This window comes from Gymnogyps californianus, chromosome 14 (assembly GCF_018139145.2).
Source record: "Gymnogyps californianus isolate 813 chromosome 14, ASM1813914v2, whole genome shotgun sequence".
In the NCBI taxonomy this organism is placed as follows: domain Eukaryota; kingdom Metazoa; phylum Chordata; class Aves; order Accipitriformes; family Cathartidae; genus Gymnogyps; species Gymnogyps californianus.
Genome location: NC_059484.1, coordinates 22,053,456 through 22,071,038, shown reverse-complemented (window position 1 = coordinate 22,071,038; position 17,583 = coordinate 22,053,456). Strand labels below are relative to the sequence as shown.

Here is a 17,583-nt window from a genome sequence, read left to right as displayed (position 1 = left end):
ACCGCCAGATAACAAGTAATGCTCAGTCTGCTTAAAAGTTTTAACTGCATCTTCACAAGAGGCTGAAGGCATCTTAACGATCAAATCAAACTTCTGCGTCTGTCTTCCTCCGACTGATGTTCGCAACTCTATTTGTGATCAACAGTTTTATTGTTACAGGGGAAGCCCGCTATCACAGTAGTCGGGATAACAGAAGTCAGGTCATATTACCCAGGTCAACCTCAGAGGACACTGGATAGCAGAACTTTTAGCTATTGACACTTTTACGGGTAGTATCATTAAGTATCATCATTTGTGTTTCGAGATACAAAAAAGTAGTATGAAAAGCTCACAAAACAAGAAGATAAGCCTATATGCTTATTTAAAAAAAAAGTTCAAGAAGCATGCTTTAATAATGCTTTTTGTAGTTAAGGAAGTGAAATGTGCTTGTTGAAAATACTTCTGCCTAACCACTCATCATTTTCATTATGGCAGTGCCAAAGAATGATCAGAAATTGAAGCCTGCAAAGTGCTAGACACTATATATAAGCATCAGCCTCTGTTATTTAAGAGGAGGGAGTTTCATTAATCAAGTCAAGACCATAAATCATTAAAGTCTATCAGTCAAGGTTGGATTTTTAAAAACGAAGTCACTTTGATTATAGCAGAACAACTTAACTACTTTAAAAGTTCTTGTTCTTTAGCTATAGTTCATATTTCATCCTAGAGTCTCAATGCACTTTAAAACATGTAACTTTCCTTCTAGGTCTAACTAGTACTTATTAGAGCTACATTCAGGTAATGTACACAGGTAAAAACACGGAATGTTTAGCTCAAGAATCACACAGCCAAGCTCTCTTCATAAATCTATTATCTCCACTCATAACTCTTGAGAATTCTAGAGTCTACTGGGCCACAAATAGAAACATTTTGAAAGGAATAGCCACTTACACCAAAAAATCAACAAATACCCTAGCCCTAGTTAACAGTTTGCTTTAGAAGGGGCCAAAGACATTCTTCATGGGCCAGCCTTCAACCACTCCACTCAGCTTTAGTCAAATTCAACACTGCTGAGGGTGTGCTTGGGGGCAGCTCTTCTAAGGGCGTCTACTGCAGCTCAGATCACCTTCAGGCCGCAGCTACCCGTTTAGAGTCTACAGAGTTATTTTTCTTGGGGTTACTTGAGGTCTTGCTCAGGTGCACAGAGTCAGTCCCTGTGGTCCAGACACGTACCAGCGAAAGCCCCAGAGGAAAGGAAGGCCCACGATCACGTATCTCTTCACTCCAAAGTCTCTGCCTACAGCTCTCTATTCTCCTTGTTAAGTCTCATCTCTTCAGTCAGCCAGGGCCCATGACCTACTTGGTACGAGCAATTCAGTCACAACAGAAATAGCCTTAACAGTTGCATTTCACCAGTTTTATACGGATTCTCCAGCAGCACTTCCAGGACACAACAGGACACAATGCAACAGGCCACACAGCGTATCACTGGGCTCTCTAAGTGTGCCCGAGCTAATTTTTATCTCCTTATTTCTAAAGGGAAAGAAAAATGAAGAATCAGTTTTTCTAGTGTAATTAAAGCACAAAACAGCCACCTAGGCAAGGATTGTCCACACTTCCCCACGTGAACAGCAGCTTAGGGAAAGGCTCTGCAGAGGAGAAGCCTGGGTGGACAAGGGCACCGGCCTCTGCAGTACCCCACAGGTTAAACTGCATCCTACCTACTTCGGAGGCGCGCAGACGGAGCGGCTCGGTCCCTAGTAAGGACACCGCAACAGCAGCCAGCAGCCAGGAAGCGCCAGAGGCCTGCCCGCCCGCCAACGGCCCCGGGGGGCGCAGGCGCTCGGACGGCAGCGCCCAGCCGCGGCTGCCCGGGGCCGCCCCGCCAGCCGGCGTCCGGAAGACCCCGGGGCCGCCGCTTGGCCCCGGGCGGAGCAGAGGCTTCCCTTGCCCGGAGCCGCCAGCCGGGCCGCCCGTGGCTAGCGCGGGGCCAGCGCCCGGCCCACAGCGAGAGGCCCGGCGGGGCACCCCGGGGAGGGGAGGGGAGGGGAGGGGAGGGGGCCAGCGCCGCGGCGCGGCCCTGGGAGCGCGTGAGCAGGAAAGGCCTTTTTTGGGCCTCGGAAGTGCCACATAAGGCGCGGAGGAAACGCCAAATATGGTCGGCACGGTTCCGGCCGCCGCGGGAGCGGTGTTTCCGCTCGGCCTTGGCCGCCCCGCGGCCGCGTGACGGGGCCCCGCCCGCCGGCGCGCTCCCGGCGCTGGCGCGGTGCCGCGCGGCCCGGCCGGCGCTGCGCGAGCGGCCGCGGCGCGTCCCCGCGGTGCCCCCCCCCCCCCGCGCTGCTGGGCGGCCGCCAGCCGTGACGCACGGCCTTTCCTGCCGCTAGTGACCAGATCTGGGGCTAGGCTTCAAATCACAAACAGCTGAGGCTTAACTGGGGCAAATGGCTGTTCTGCCAGCGACTGGGACAGCGAGAGGCCCCCGCTTCCTTCCCGCCCCCGCGGCGCTTCCTGCGCGGCTGCGGGCTTTTACCTGCGCGGAAGGCGAGGGGCTTCCCCGGCCAATGGCAACACCTGCGGCTCCCCTGGGAACAGCCTCCTGGCGACCGGCTGCCCCTCCCAATTAGACTAGGAGCAAACTTCTCAAGAATCAGAAATCCTGTCTTCGTCAGATCAACAGCAAGCGAAAAGATGTCACGGAAAATGTACAGTCAATGCTTTCTCAACCCTGAAATCTGCTTTCATTTTACGGGGTGAAGGCCACGAAAAGAGTGGAAGCAAAAGACCCCATGCATTTTCTTTCCTTTATGTTATAAAGAGGGACAGCAAATGCAAAGCACAAGTCGCTGCAATTTAGACCAAATGCCAAAGCGTAAACTATGAGCACTTTCTAGGAAGTTACACCGAAGGGTATCTGCATGAAAGTGGCCCTGGTTGGCATATGTCAACAGTTTTTACAATTTCCCCCCCCCCCCCCAAACCAGAGGCTCCATGGTACTGGGGAGCTTCCTGCAATGAGATGCAATTCAGACAAGTGACACCTCAGCTGGACAGGAGGTGTCATTTGCCAGCTTGCAGGCCGTCGCAGGCAAGCTACAGTGCACAGGTACTGAGCCCTTCCCTTAGAACACCGCTTGCTTGCACTACTCAGCTATACTGCTTTTTGAGTCAGGGTTAACATGGGGCCAACAGTAACCCTACATACCTGGTTCAGCGCCGCTGAACATCCCTGCAGCTGGACACGGCTACCTGTGGAGTGCCTGTGACCACTGCCCACAGCTGTGGGAGGCCAGAATTCTTCCATTTAAAGTGAGACTGCAGCGCCCTCAAGAGAAGGCCTAAGGAGGTGACCGGGGAGCGGGGGGAGAGGGTTAGGGTGGATTTCTGGAGGCCTCCACAAGTTGAAAGGGTCTGCCATCACAAAGTGAAGAAAGCATGGGGCAAGCAGGACCAGCGTTTCTTCGAGCTATAGAGGCCTTGCAGATCCCATCATCTCCCTTGCACTGCCGCCTTGGCACCCACAGGCAAGTCTTGTGTGCAGAGGTGGCTAGCCAGATGTCAGAGACGTGCCCTGCTGCCAGAAAGGGCGCTCTGGCTTTCATTCCTGTACAGCCCTGCAACACTGCCTGACTCGGTCCACTTCGTACACGATGCACCAAAGAGCACCTATCTTCTTTGCTGCCTCTTTAGTCGTGGCAATTACCGTCACTGCTCATTTCTGTACAAAGTGCTCTGGAGAACCTGGGGCACCATCAGGCTCATCAGGCATTGCTTGAGAGCCCACTTGGTCAGTTTTTAGCACAATCACAATTCCAGAAGGCTAGACCAGGAGTTAGCAGAGACTAGCTTGAAAAGACAGCAACATCTACAGCTTCCTGAGGAGGGGAAGTGGAGAGGAGGGGGTGCTGATCTCCCTGGTATCCAGTGACAGGACAGGACACGTGGGAATGGTTCAAAGCTGCATCAGGGGATGTTCAGACTTGACATTAGGAAGCATTTCTTTACCAAGAGGGTGGTCAAACACTGGAACAGGCTTCCTAGAGAGGTGGTCGATGCCCCATGCCTGTCAGTGTTTAAGAGGCATTTGGACAATGCCCTTAAAAACATGCTTTTACTTTTGATCAGCCCTGAAGTGGCCAGGCAGTTGGACTAGATGATTGTTGTAGGCCCTAGGTCCCTTCCAAATGAGTTATTCTATTCTATTCTGGTCTAGTCTAAACATCTGAACAGAGTAGCGCCCACAGATCAGAATGGGCTTGGGCTGACTCCAGCTGTTTACTTTGCTGTTGACTTTGGGAACAGGAGGTGGGAAAAAATTTTGTGGTTAGCTTTACATAATGTTATTCGCTTCCTTCTTTCAAGCATCACATTTGAAGGCCCTTCTTCATTGTCTCATCTCCCATAAGTAGATTTCTGTGGCTTCTGACATGGGTTACACGCTCAGACAGTGTGAAGCCACATATTCAGCTTGCCCAGTGAATCTGCCTTGTCCGGAGGCTGGAGCCCCTTGGGCTGAAAAGAGCTAGTGCTTTTCTCTGAAAAGGCCCAGCAGCGCCAGCTGCAAAGTCACTGTTAGCAGCTTGCAGACCGCGCCCGGCACTGCAGGCACAAACCAGCACAGAGACAAAGCAGCACAGGCCCTTCCCCACAGCTTGTCCCAACCCGCTGAGGACAGTCCTGCCTGAGAGACGACAGACTGGGATTTACCAACTGCTCAGCTCTTAGGCATCTTCCAGAATTGCTGCCACTTGCCAGGGGTGGGCTGCATCCCCAAGAAGAAGGACTAGCCCAGGGGCTTCAGCATGTTGCCCTTCCTAGCCAGTGGGGTCGATTTTGGCAAGCAGTAGGGCATCCTGTGTCCGACGGAGACTGCTTGCCAGTTTACACTGTGCCGGGTGCATTCATCAAGGCCTATATCTGCATCCTAGCTCCTCACAACCCTAAACATTAGTTTAGATTTCTAGAGAGCCCACCTGAAACGACTGACACCAGAACGCTCCTCTGTACCTGCACCACCAGCTCTCATGGATGCAAACTCCTCTGAATTTGCTCTGCAGAGAGTTCACATACCCCCTGAAATGTATTTCACCGTGTAAGGAAGTGCTTTCCTCCTATACATGCTGAAACATCCGTACTAAAGGCTATCAGGTCCACGCACTTATATGCCCCATGTTGTGTCAAGGAGGAACTTAGGACAGCCCTCAGCTGAGCAGGCCTGCCTTCCATCAACCAGCCGTTTGGACTGACCTTATTGTGTTTCCAGCCTAGAAACTGCTCTGTTATCTTGCCATCCAGTAAGATTTCTGACTACCTATGAACACACAGATGAGATCCTAATTTTCAAACCTCTTTTTCAGCACTGGGAGAATTTTTTTTTGTTCCTAAGATGAGCGCACATGCTTCTGGAGAAGCCAGAAAACAGGAATCGTGGCTACTTCAAAAGAGCAGGTGACACACCTAATGCAAGGATGTGCGTGCTCCATCCATGCCTTTGCGAGCAACTGGACTTAAGAGTAATTGGTCTCCCCTCCTTTCTTTCAGCAGATATTTCTCCAGGAGACAAGCAGCGCTTGTTACTTCCCAGCCACTCAAGGAGTCAGGGTTGCTGCAGCACAGTCTTCCTATGTAGCAACTTAAAAGGAAAATGTGGAAGTCCGCACAAGTTGATATTTTATTTATTTTTTTTTCTGAAGGGTATTGTACACCAAATATCCCATTGGCAGGAAAGCGCATTCGATGTGTTTAGAAGCCAAACAGTCACTTTCATTTTAACAAACACAATTACAAAGTAAAAATAAACCACAAAATAATGAACCGCATGTTCATAACATACAAAAATTGCTGCCTACTCAGTAGGTAACTACAACATTCCAACTCCTGAATATATATATAAATTTACATTTTTGTAACAAAAATAGACTTTGAGAGGTGTGGGGGGTTTTTTTGCTTACATTCCGTCCCCCAGGGCTTTCTCGTGCTCCCCTCCCCACCCGTTCCCTGTTCTCCCTTACATTCTTTGAGTAACATCCCTTTCACTTTAAGGCAAGATGCAAAGCATCCATTCACACAAATGCATGACGTCAGCAAGGCTTCACAAAAAGGCACCAAGACTTGTAACTTTAAAAACAAAACTTCTGCCACGTGTGAGTGTCTCATCAGGTGATATTTACATAGCATCACTCTAACATGCTCAAATACAGTAAGTGCTGTTCCCAAAGAAGTTTGAAACTCATTACAGCATTGTCACTGAAATAGAATTAACATTTACAAAATATGGCCCTGCAAACTCCAAATAATACAATATGGATATGCAAAGATTTTTCACATCAATAGTACCTAAAGGAAAGCAAAACCATGGCACATGTACAATTTACATCAGCTACATACTTAATCAAAAGTCCTTTCTTCCTAATAAAAGACTATTGTTTACGGGGAAAATTATACTGAACTTATATCCACAGTCCATGCAAATTAAGTCATTCAACAGAGGTGGAAAACTTAAACGGCAGTTGTTTCAGGCAGCTGAAGTTTAAAGAAAAGTTAAATAGCCTTGCAACGTATGGTGTTGGGGGAGTAACTGGAGACTCCATGTCTGACAATACCAATGGAAAAGGAGAATTCTCCTGTTCCAGAAGGTAATCTCAGCAAATCTCAATTGTCCTTGGAGAAAAGGCTGACGTCATGTCTGAAAGTGCTGAGGTCACCTGTGAGCTGAAATTGTTGGTGACCCCTGGAGAGGAGAAGGAGGTGGCCACTTGGGTCTGAAAAGTGGCAGTGCCAGAGGGGTAAGTGGTTGCTATAGAAGGAGATGGGAATGTGGTGTGTGCAGGGGAGGGGTAGGAAGAGGGAGCAGGGGAGGAATACACTGTGCGCACTGGTGAGGGGTAAGTGGTGGCAATGGAGGAAGGGTAGGATGTAGTCACAGAGGATGAGTAGGCAGGAATTGGGGAAGCAGTTGAGACCGGAGCTGCCTTTTCCGCTTTCTTGTCCTTCTGCCTAAGGTGAATTTTAGTGTGTCTCTTCCTCTCATCACTTCTGGCAAACTTTCTGCCACAAATGTCACAGGCAAATGGCTTCTCTCCTGTGTGTGTGCGGATGTGCGTAGTCAAGTGGTCGCTCCTGCTGAAGTTCCGCATGCAAATGCGGCACTGGAAAGGTTTCTGTCCCGTGTGGATGCGGATGTGCCGCGTTAGCTCGTCGGAGCGTGAAAACCTCCGGTCACAGGACTCCACTGGGCAGGCATAGGGTCGCTCATGAGGAGGGGTCTTGCTAGGACGGTTTGGGTATTTCCTCATCCTGCTGGGCTTGATCAGCTGGGACTGATAGTTAGTGTTGAGGGTCTTCAACTCTTGGGAGCCAGTCTGAGTAGCAAACGCCTTAATAGTGGACAGCGGCGTGAGGGAAGGCTGCTGTGCTCTGGTCTCAAGGGCTGGGAAGGGCTTCTGATCAGCGGGAACAAGACTGAGCTCACCTTGTTGCTGAGGGAACAGGTAATCCGGGATCATTGGCACCTGAAAGTTGGTTTTAGCAGTCGGATAAGCTGGAGGTGGATACTGGATGGGAGCTCCAGAGGGGTTGGGAAAGGACTGGGTCTGCGGTTCAGGGAAAATGTCAGAGCTGGAATTGGGAAAAGTTGGTGCAGCCGAATAAATTGGACTGTTCTCGCTGGCTTGGACAGAACAGCTCAGAGGGGGGCTCTGCGAGGAGGAGGATGGCGATGATGAAGAAGGCGTAGAGGTGGGAGGTGCATTAGCCATGCCCACCAGCCCACTGACGAGGCTGAAGAGGGGCTCTGGCCATAGGGTGTTGCTACTGTTGGGGGCCGGCTCCAGGGAGAAGCGCCCCGTGTAGGTTATCGGTGGCAGTCGCGTCGTTTGGTTGGGATAGCTGGTTTCTGGCAGGGTTTTCTCGTTGTTCAGGGAGATCTCGGGGAAAGTGTCTGAAAAGAGAGGAACAGCGGTGACTTCCAGCAGCCACTGCAGCTGCTGCCAGTGCTTCGCGAGCCATCCCCACACAGCGCGGCCCCAGATCCTTGCTTCTGGTTAATTAATAATTGAGCGTCACATATTGCAGCGCCGCTGGCAGGTCTCCAGCGGCAGCTCGCCCGGAGCCGCTGACGCACGCAGGAGAATCCCCCGCGCAGCCGCCGGGACAGGGGCGCCGCTGCAGCGCGGAGCCCCCGCAGGCGCCGCTGCCCCCGCGGCGGACCGGGACTCCCCGCCCGCCCGGGCGAGGCCAGCGCGCTTACCTGCCGCGAGGTGCTCGAAGTGCTGCTCCCCGGGCTCCCCGGCGGCGCCGAAGCCCGCGCTCTCGGGCGCCCCGGGGGGGGCAAGGAACTGCGGGCCCCCGCCGCTGAGCAGCATCATCTCCTCCAGCTTGGGATAGTGAGTGTCCATGGCGGGGGGCGAGTGCGGGAAGGCGCCGAAGGGGTCGGAGATCTGCAGCGGGGGCAGGAGCTGCATCTCCGCCTTGGCCGCGGCCATGAGGGCGCCGGGCTGGGGCTCCGACGGCTGGTGGCGCTGCCGCCGCGGGCCCGGCGGACGGGCCGGCTGCGGCGAGGCGGCCGTCGCCTGCTGCGTGCCCTGCGCCGCGGTCGCCCCGGCGCTGCCGGCTGGAAGTGGTCGGCTCCCCGCCCGCCCGCCCGCCCGCCCGGGGCTCCCCCCGGCTCTGCCCGCTGGAAGCGCTCGGCTCCCCGCCCGCCCCAGAGCCGCCTCTATATATCGGGTCCCACCGGCCGCAGCCCGCCCCGGCCCTGACGTACATGGCCATATATGGAAAGCAGGAAGCCCTTATATGGATGCGGGCCGGAGGACCCCGCCTGGCGTCAGCGCCTGGCACCGGGGAAAGCCAGGCCGTGGGGGCCCCGCCCGCCCCGGGCTGGGAGCCCCGCGCCCGTTGCGGGCCTGTCCCCCGCAACGGGCAGCGCCGCCGCAGCGCCGCCGCAGCGCCGCCGGCCCCGGGGCGCGGGGTCCCCGGCCCCCGCCCGCCCCGGCCAGCCCGCCGGAAGCCCCCGCCGCACTTTCCATATTAGGAAACAACCTTATAAGTCTCGGTTCCGGCGGAGGCTTCCCGCGCCTTATAAGGCGATTCCGGCCCCGGGTGGGGGGGCGCGGGGAGCCCGGGCGCGAGAGCCAGATTGCCGCTGGGCCGCGCGCCCGCCCCCGGGCCGCGGGAGCGCGCGGAGGCCCCGGGCCACGGGAGCGCGAGGCTGCTGCCCGGGCAGGCGGCACGGGGGCCTCGGGGAGCGCCCGGCAGACCCCAGCGCCGCCGCCGCGGTCTCGCGGGCAGAGCACCCCCTCACCCCCACCCTATTTGCTCGGCTCGCGCTACTCGCGCCTCCCCCGTCTCCGCGGAGGGGCCGCGCGCCCGGCGGCTCACGGTCAGCGGCGCCGCGCGCTCGGCAGCCTCGATGCGGAGGAGTTTTCTGGGCGCTGGCAGCGCGCCCCGGGCGGGGGCTGCCTGCTCCCGGAAAAGGGGAATCTCTGGGACTCCGGAGGCCTGCCGGGGAGCGCCCCGCTCCACCCGCTCTTGCCGAAAGCGGAGGAGCTCTGCCCGCAGCGCCAGACCGGGGCAGACCCAGGCTCTGCGCGCCTCCCTCCCGCAGCGGAGAACGGGGCACTGCTACAACCGGAGCCCCGGGTACCGCACGGCCGCAGCCGCCATTGACTTCGGCGCGACGGAGAGCGACAGCGCTCGGGACTCGGCTCTCGCGCCCTTAGGGTCGTCCCTTGAGGCAGCCGCAGCTCCTTCCTGCCTGCTCTCCCCGCAGACAGGGGCTGCTCCCAGCGCCGGCTCCGCACGGAACCGACGGCTGTGCACGGAGCGGCCGGGAGCACCGGCTCCCCGCCCGAGGCAGCACGCGGAGCCACGGGAGAGCGCTTCCCAGGCCAGGGGGAGCCTTCCGCGCTATAAATAGGCGCTCGACGCGTCCGCTGCGCCGCTCCGCCCCGCCCGGGCGGCCCCGCTGCCGGCGCGGGGCTCCCCTGGCGCCGGGCCAGGCGGCACCGGCGACGCAGTGCGGCCGCAGTGCGCGTGCGCGGCCGCCGCGGCGGCGAGGGCTTCCCCGCAGTGCGCGGGGCTCCGTGGGCGGCGCCGGGAGCGGCGGCTGCAGGCCGCCCCGCGGGGGTGCCCTGCGCGGGCCGTGCCGGGGGCTCCGCCGGGGCCCCTGCGCCTCCGTGCTCCGGCGGGCCCCATCCGGCTGAACCGGGCCTGCAGCCCCGCGGCGCAGCACGGAGCGGGGGCTCCGTGCTGTGGCCACGGCCGGCGCCCCCTCCGCCGCAGAGACGGAGCGGAGCGACAGGCGCCTTTGTGCCTGCTCGCGGCGCGGTCTCCTGGCCGGCCCCGCTCGCCGGCGCTCGCTCGGGGCATCGCCCGCCTCCGGGCGGGGGCCCGCAGCCCTGCCCGCAGCCTCCACGCCTCGCGGCCGGCCGCAGGGCTGGCCTTTCCCCGCGGAAATCCTGGTGCAAAGCTGGCCCGCCCGCCTCGGGTGCCCGGCAGTCCTCCTCTGCCGTGGGGAGGCAGTTGTATAAATCACAGTACGAGGCTCTGCCGCCTTTGTGATTTATATTCAAGTTGTGAGCAACGGCAGCGCTCTGTCTGCCCACTTTTATAGAAGATTTAAACCTGTCGTGTGTACTGTTTTAACTGAGTTGCTATATTTAAGGCCCTGTCTTGTCAGTACCACTGTGCGGTGCCTCCCGCACTGATGCATTTCCACCCTAAAATCAGTTACGGGTCGCAGCCACAAAATGCCTCCAGGAAAAATGTAGAAAGCTCCCGCTTATCTGCAGCCTGTATTACCCAACGGCAGCTAATACGCATCTGTTCTTTGGTACTTACTCTTTATGGAGAGAAATCATACTGGTTTTCAAATGTTAGTGCACTAGGCCAAAGCTCTATTTTGAAAATGTGATTCGGTGCTTTTCCTTTTTGAACTAATTCAGGTATCTGCTGCAGGTTTTGAGAAGTCCCATACATAATGGTTACAGCTAGTCTCTGATTTCCACGAGCCTGTCACAGTTTGGAGCCCTGTTAGAAAGGGCAGAGTAGCAGAACTTGACTTCTTCTACAAACACTGTAATTTGTTTTGGCTCCTGAGCATCTTACTGATGCAGAAGCCATTGCATCCTCATTTGCCTCTTGTCTTATTTCCCTTCTCTTTCAAGACCAGAAGGAACTCCATTTCAACTACTGCCCGATTCCCAGAAAATTTCACTCATACACCCTGCATATGTTAGGCCCAATATTCCTTTTTAACCAAAGTACGTAATTCAGAAAATTTGGGGTTTTTTCCAAAATCTGAAATCACAGAGAGATGGAAAAGCTATTACTTGCTTTCTTTTCAGTTACCTTAATTTTTATCAATGTAATTCTAATTTAACAACTCATACAAGAGAAAGCAAGAGACCTGCTTCAGAGCTGCAGACAGAGCAGTGTAACTAGCTTGAGCTGCACATAAATTATAGTAATAAAGACTGTTTTGCAACATGTCCTCCACCATTCCGGTGAGGCTTCCTGGCTTCAGTGAAGTACTGGAGAGGCAGCGGATGACTTACAACCTGGACACTGAGCTGGGAAATCACCTGTTGTTGTTCACGCACTGGGACAGACAACGTCTGCTAGTTTTCCAAACTCGTGCTGTGTTCCATTTTCTTTTTCTGAATACAACATTAGGTCTGTAGGAACTACATTAGAAGAGTTAGATTTTTGGTACTGAAAACCAAGATCTGTTTAGTTCAGCCAGCCAGCCACTTGTTACGCTGAGGGATGTTGTGGTCAGACTGGAAGTTGTGAATGAAAGCTTTTGTAGTAAGTGGAGCCTCTAGCTATTAGAATAAGGTAATATCTGTGTTTTGTTTTCTAAGCAGCATAATTTGAATGTCCAAAGAATTTGCTACTATAGATCAGTATTTTAAAAAGAATATCTTTCCAAAATGGCAGTATTTTAATAAATTTGTAACACTTAATGCTCCTAGTGAAAGCACAGAAGTGTAAGACCGCCACTGGATCAGTCACAATTTTATTTGAAATTTTAATAATTTTGGTTGTGATTGTCTAATGAATAAACATGTGCGATACTCTGGGTCTCCTTGAAAGTCTATCGTCATCAAATGTACTTGTCTCTCAATACATTTCAGTGAGAGGAATGCTATTCCAAGGACACAGAGTGAAGAATGCTATGGGGCAAGGGAATGAGAAGAGAGAATGGGATATGAAGCTCCATGAATAAACCACCCATCTCAAGTCACCGGAAAATGCCAGTCTCTGCTTCAGGTTTACAGAACAGTACAAAAAATCTACACTAGTAGATTTCTCCTTTTTTTTTTTTTTTTTTTTAATTTGATGCTGTAATACTAGTGTTCTTTTCTATTTTCTGATTCATAGGTAATTTTTTTCAGCAGCATTTCTTTTCTGCACTTAAACAAGAAATTATTGATAATATAGTTACATGAATACTGCTGTGGCATTGGCATCAGCGAATTTGACAGATTAAAATTCCCCAGTTAATAATAAAATTTATTGAAAGGCTCGATTTTTTTCTACATATTTGTCCAAAAACTTTTTCTCTCTTTTGCTCTAGAATGTATCGTATCAGCACATGCATTAACCAATTGTTTTGATTCTTGCACACAAGTTACCTGTGACAGTTTGCTTAAAAATACCTATTCATAATAGATGTTTTCTATGATCTTTCCTACCTCCTAATAGTCTAGAAAGCACTACATCATGCTTTGAGAAACAACTTCAACCTGCTTCTTTGCAAATTCACAGCAAACATATTCATTGGGCTTTTATGCCTTTTCTGCATTGTATTCATAATTTATTAGCATCAGCTAATGATGGACCCATACCATGATTAGGATGTCTTTTGCATTGGTGTATTTAAACACATCTTCCTAAGTCACTCTCCAGCCACAGAGTTTGTTTGTCTAGCTGTAATTTTTTTCTTCTAACACAAATGTGTTGGTAGGCTTTTAATGATTTTTTTTTAACTTCTTTTCTCTTTTTATTGTTATTCTTAATAGTGATTTCATTTCATTTCTTTAGTGGGATGAGCTTTTAGCCACAGTAGTCCTTTTATATCATTGATTACTTTTTGCTATCTGGTAACCATTTTTGAAATAACTTTTCATTTTCATTCACTTTTCTTTGTCTAAACTTTGCCTTCCCCTTAAATTTTACAAACTATTTTCTTCAGTGCCAGGAAATTATTCCTGTTTTTTGAGGCTCCAGTCATATTGCTGAATCTATCTGATTTCTGCTTGCTCATACCAACTGTAATCAGGTCATGATCCGTAAGTAACCATGGAAGTCCAGCTCCTGCAGGTAAATTACTTGTCTCCCCTTGGCACAACAAGGCCATTGACCTATGGAGTACATTATCTTTTATCTTAAAACAAACAAACAAAAACAGTTACACATTTAAATTTTAGTAGTTTTAAGTACTGGCAGCATGAGACCTCCTGAATTGGGCTCAATGATAATACCAGATGCAGATTTAACAGAGAGACCAAATGAGCTGTGACCTTTCTGTCTACAAGCCCTACCTCAAGCAAAATGCCCATTGCAATATGATGCATAGCACCTACATGACTGCACAGCCCCGTGTTCAGATCAGAGCTGTACCTGTCCATGATTACATCAATTTCCATTTGCTACAGGTATGAGATTAAAGAACAATTTATTCCTTTTTGTTTGTTTGACATAGTTGCCTGTAGTAAACCTTGCATACTGTTGTTACCTTGCCCTAGTCTTTACTGCGTACCACACTAATCCATAGGCATTCAAGATCGTTCACATCAGTTACCAGTCATGCTACAGCAGGTAACCTGTAGCACTTATTTTCTTTGATAGGCTGAACACTTTGGGATCCAGCTCTTGTATCCACATTGCTCTTCCTGAATGAGTGGTACTTGTGAGCTTAGCATTCTTAAGATACAGGAAGACCATTTCCATTAAAAGTGGAATACAAAACTGAAATTAGGAAGAAAATTACAGTTCAGTAAATAGCTGTGCTTAGTTCTGTTATTAAGGAATTTCAACATTGGTTCATCTTGTGCCTGACTGAGGGGAAGAAAGAAGAAAAAAGCTGGTTTATTTATTCTACTAGAAGATGAACAGAAAGTGCATGAGGGGGGTCACATGATCTGAGTTTATCTGGCTGGAAATCAGACATCTTGAGTAAGTCAGTATTTGAGGTTCTCACTATTGTCAACGGAGCAAGGCAGGACCTGCAGAAGCCAATTCATCCTTCCTCATTTATATACCTGCCCTGAATGAGCTGGATCCCTCTCTGTAAACGTGTCTCTCAGATGACTACAGAAAGATTCTGCATAATTTTTTCTGCATCCATATGTAATCTTTTTGACGGTTAAAAATTAGCTGAGATGAATCCTGAGTTTTGTTTTGCTTGCTTTCTTAGTAGAAGCTGATACAAACTATTTTATATTCAGCTTCAGTGTAACTTTCAATGTTTAATTTCTTTAACTGTTTTTTCATTCAGACTAATTTGTTGTGTTATTGTGCTAGTGAAAACATCATGGTGCCTTTACAAAATATGTTTCCACACAATTACAGCTTTGTCTCTCAGTTATTTTTCATAACTGCTGCTTTCACAACTGCAGCTTACTTCCAGGTCTTGCCAACCTGTACTGTGACTAAATGTAAAGTGGTCGCTGTTACTGTTGGCATTGGATATAATTGAGTTCAACTCTGAATGCAAGAAAAGTTAACCAACTTTCCTGTCTTTGTAATTTGTCTAGTGTTCTAATATAAATTTTGTTTTAATTAGATGCACTTTTCGCTTTATCCACAAACATAGTTCCCTTGTGTCTGGAAGGCCCAATGACTTTTGGCAAAATTCAGTCATTTTCTTTCAGAGATGTTGGTTTTGCCTGGATATGTAACAATAACAGCAGCAATCATAATTTCTCTAGGTCTCTCACTAGTTGTTCAAATACACATGCCTTCAATTGTCTTTATCCCAAACCTCCAATTACCTCATTCTGTTCCCTCCTCTATTTCCTCTGCGTACTGTTTTTAATATTGCAGACTGTAAAAGAAGTTTACATAGATATCCCTTTAAAAAGTTTTATTATTCTCTAATTTTATCATTCTCTATTTATTATGTTGTACTATTCTATAAGCCTGAAGAGTTAGAAACAAGAGGGGGTATTCCAGCTTTTTAAAGAAATGCTGTAGAGTTGTTTCTTCCCTCTCACACCCCCAGAACCAAGCCATCCAATTTAAAAAGCTGTGACATTTTTAGGTATTGTACTGTAGGACATTCTACAGATATTTTAAACATATTTATCATTAATTTTGCTTTCTGTGCAGTTATGTTCATTACAATAGAAGTCTGTCGCTTTTAGGTGGGGGCACAGAGGGAATGGATACAAATGCACTCATCATTTCAAATGAAAAAAATACTTAAATTTAAGCAGCCTTTTCAGTCCTATGAGGAGTGAGAAACAGATTTTTATCAGCACTTTTTGAATGCATGGCTTTGCTCTAATGATTGAGACGGACGTCCCCGTGTTTGCTGCGAGATCCTTACCCCATTCCGGTACGTGACTCTCGTTCTGTACAGAGGCCTGAAACGCGTTACACGCGTGGTCTGTAGCCGTATTGTCTAACCGCGAGAGGGAACTCTTCCCTGCGATTACTGCGGGAGCTGGGCGTGGTCTACAGAAATTAAATAGAGCATGGGTTGTGTAAGAGTCAGGTTGCCTGTTTTTTTTCTTGATCTCAGACATTATAGATGAGCAGAAAGGTGACGTCACCGATTTTCCCCAGAAATCTAAGGCAGCTGAGGGTTTCCCCTCAGGCTTTCATGCTCTGATTTAAACAAATCCTTTAAAAATAGTTCATTTGGGATGCATGACTTAATAGACTTCATAAGCCTGTAACGCTTGTGTCATTGCAAAAAAGAGCTGCTATTCGCTGCTTGAAGTATTCAAACATTTCCCCTAGTGCCTAGGAGTACCTCTGCTCTGGTGAACTCTCATCTCCAGTTTAGATAATTTGGCTGTGGTTGCTAAGAGACAATGCTTACCGTGGTTCATTGTTAGCCCTGTGACAAATGGTATTAGGTCTCCTATAGCATCAGGATGACTAAGTCGATTAACCATATATAAGGTTGTCCTCTATTGTCCCTGCAGAATTATTACGAGAAATATTAGAAAGGCAGAGGTAAGTAGTGGAAGAAAGGCAAAGCAGATAACAATTGTGAGCATTCAGCAGGTGTTGTCGATGAACAAAGACAACAGATGCCTCTACCAGTGCTGGGATCTCACTGCTCCTGTGACACAAGCACTCAGTTCCCTCCTTCAGTAGTAATAATTTCACACGTTCACATTCTTCTTCAGGACAAAAATCACTGATGCCATCTACTGTATGTGTACGTATCTTTAGAGATGAAGGGTTGTTTAAGATGCCAGACAGACTCAGTGTATTAAAGCTAAGGAAGGCTTCTGACATTAGATTAACATTTCATTGGGGGGGGAGGGGGAGGAAATATAAATTGTAAGCAGATATTGTCTTACCAAAGAAGACTGAGGCCTAGCAAGACCGTCAACATCTGTACCATAGCACCCTGGATAAACATATGTGTGGAACTGCTATTCACATGAAAGAAAAGACCATAGAGATTTTATTACTCAGTAGGACTATAAACAGCTTACTTTCAGAGACATTACAGTTCCTTTCTGAACAAATCCTGGCCTGCAGTTTGACTTAGTGAGGAAAAAACAATAAAGCAAAACCAAAAAAAAATCCAACATTGATTTCAAAGCCAGATTGTACAGACTGTTATGATTCTGTAATCAGACCATGTGTGTACCAGTGGCCAGAGATCTCTATCCAGGACTTACATAAGAAATGTAAACTTTATACATGAATATGAGCTGCACTATAAAGATTAACTGAATGCAGTGTAAGGGATGTAAAAAACCACTGGACATATTCTTTGGAAGCAAGGGAACGAGAAAGTAAGCAAAAGCATTGGTGCCTTTTCTTGAGATTTGTTGTCTGCATCAGGACATCAGCTAGGATAGTTAATATCAAGGCATGTGATGCCTAAATTCCTCGTAGCTTTAATGGCAGAGGAGACTGATTTTCAGGGAGACCAATAGACAGGAAGTCCTACTTTGCATCTGAGGTATTCTAGATTAGCTCAGTTAGATGGACTGTCTAGCTTACTGTACCCCAGCACTTTGTCATTAACAACTACTGCCCAGATGAAACTGTAGCCTCTGATATAGGCCTTGTATTGTGTAGGGGAAGCTGGGCTGGTGCTAGTGACAGAAAGAAAAATGTTGTGAAAGAGCAATTTCATTGTAAGTTCATAGCACAGTACTAGAAAAGACCATGAAACTACATAGATTGACCCTTTTGTGTTGTGCACAACACAAAATTTTATTGTCTATTATGCCCAAAAACTTTTTTGGCAGAAACATATTCAGCATTGTGGAGCTGCCACGTACCCCTTTAGACACCCTATTCCTGTGACCAAGAGGCTATCTCCAAGCTATCAAGACAGCGAATACCTGCACAGCCATGTCCCACCTTCTTTGCACTCAGGCGCTTAACATCACACAGCCCACTACT

The 17,583-nt window shown here is 49.6% G+C and overlaps 1 protein-coding gene across 1 annotated transcript; it reads right to left on the bottom strand.

Moving 5' to 3' along the window:
* Window positions 1–6,120: 6,120 nt before the first annotated feature.
* EGR1 (early growth response 1) lies at window positions 6,121–8,571 on the bottom strand. Its single transcript, XM_050905508.1, has 2 exons — window positions 8,225–8,571; window positions 6,121–7,915 (listed from the first exon to the last, which is right to left on the bottom strand). The coding sequence occupies exons 1-2, from the start codon at window positions 8,457–8,459 to the stop codon at window positions 6,618–6,620; spliced, it is 1,533 nt and encodes a 510-aa protein (XP_050761465.1). The 5' UTR covers window positions 8,460–8,571; the 3' UTR covers window positions 6,121–6,617.
* Between the last annotated feature and the right edge of the window lie 9,012 nt (window positions 8,572–17,583).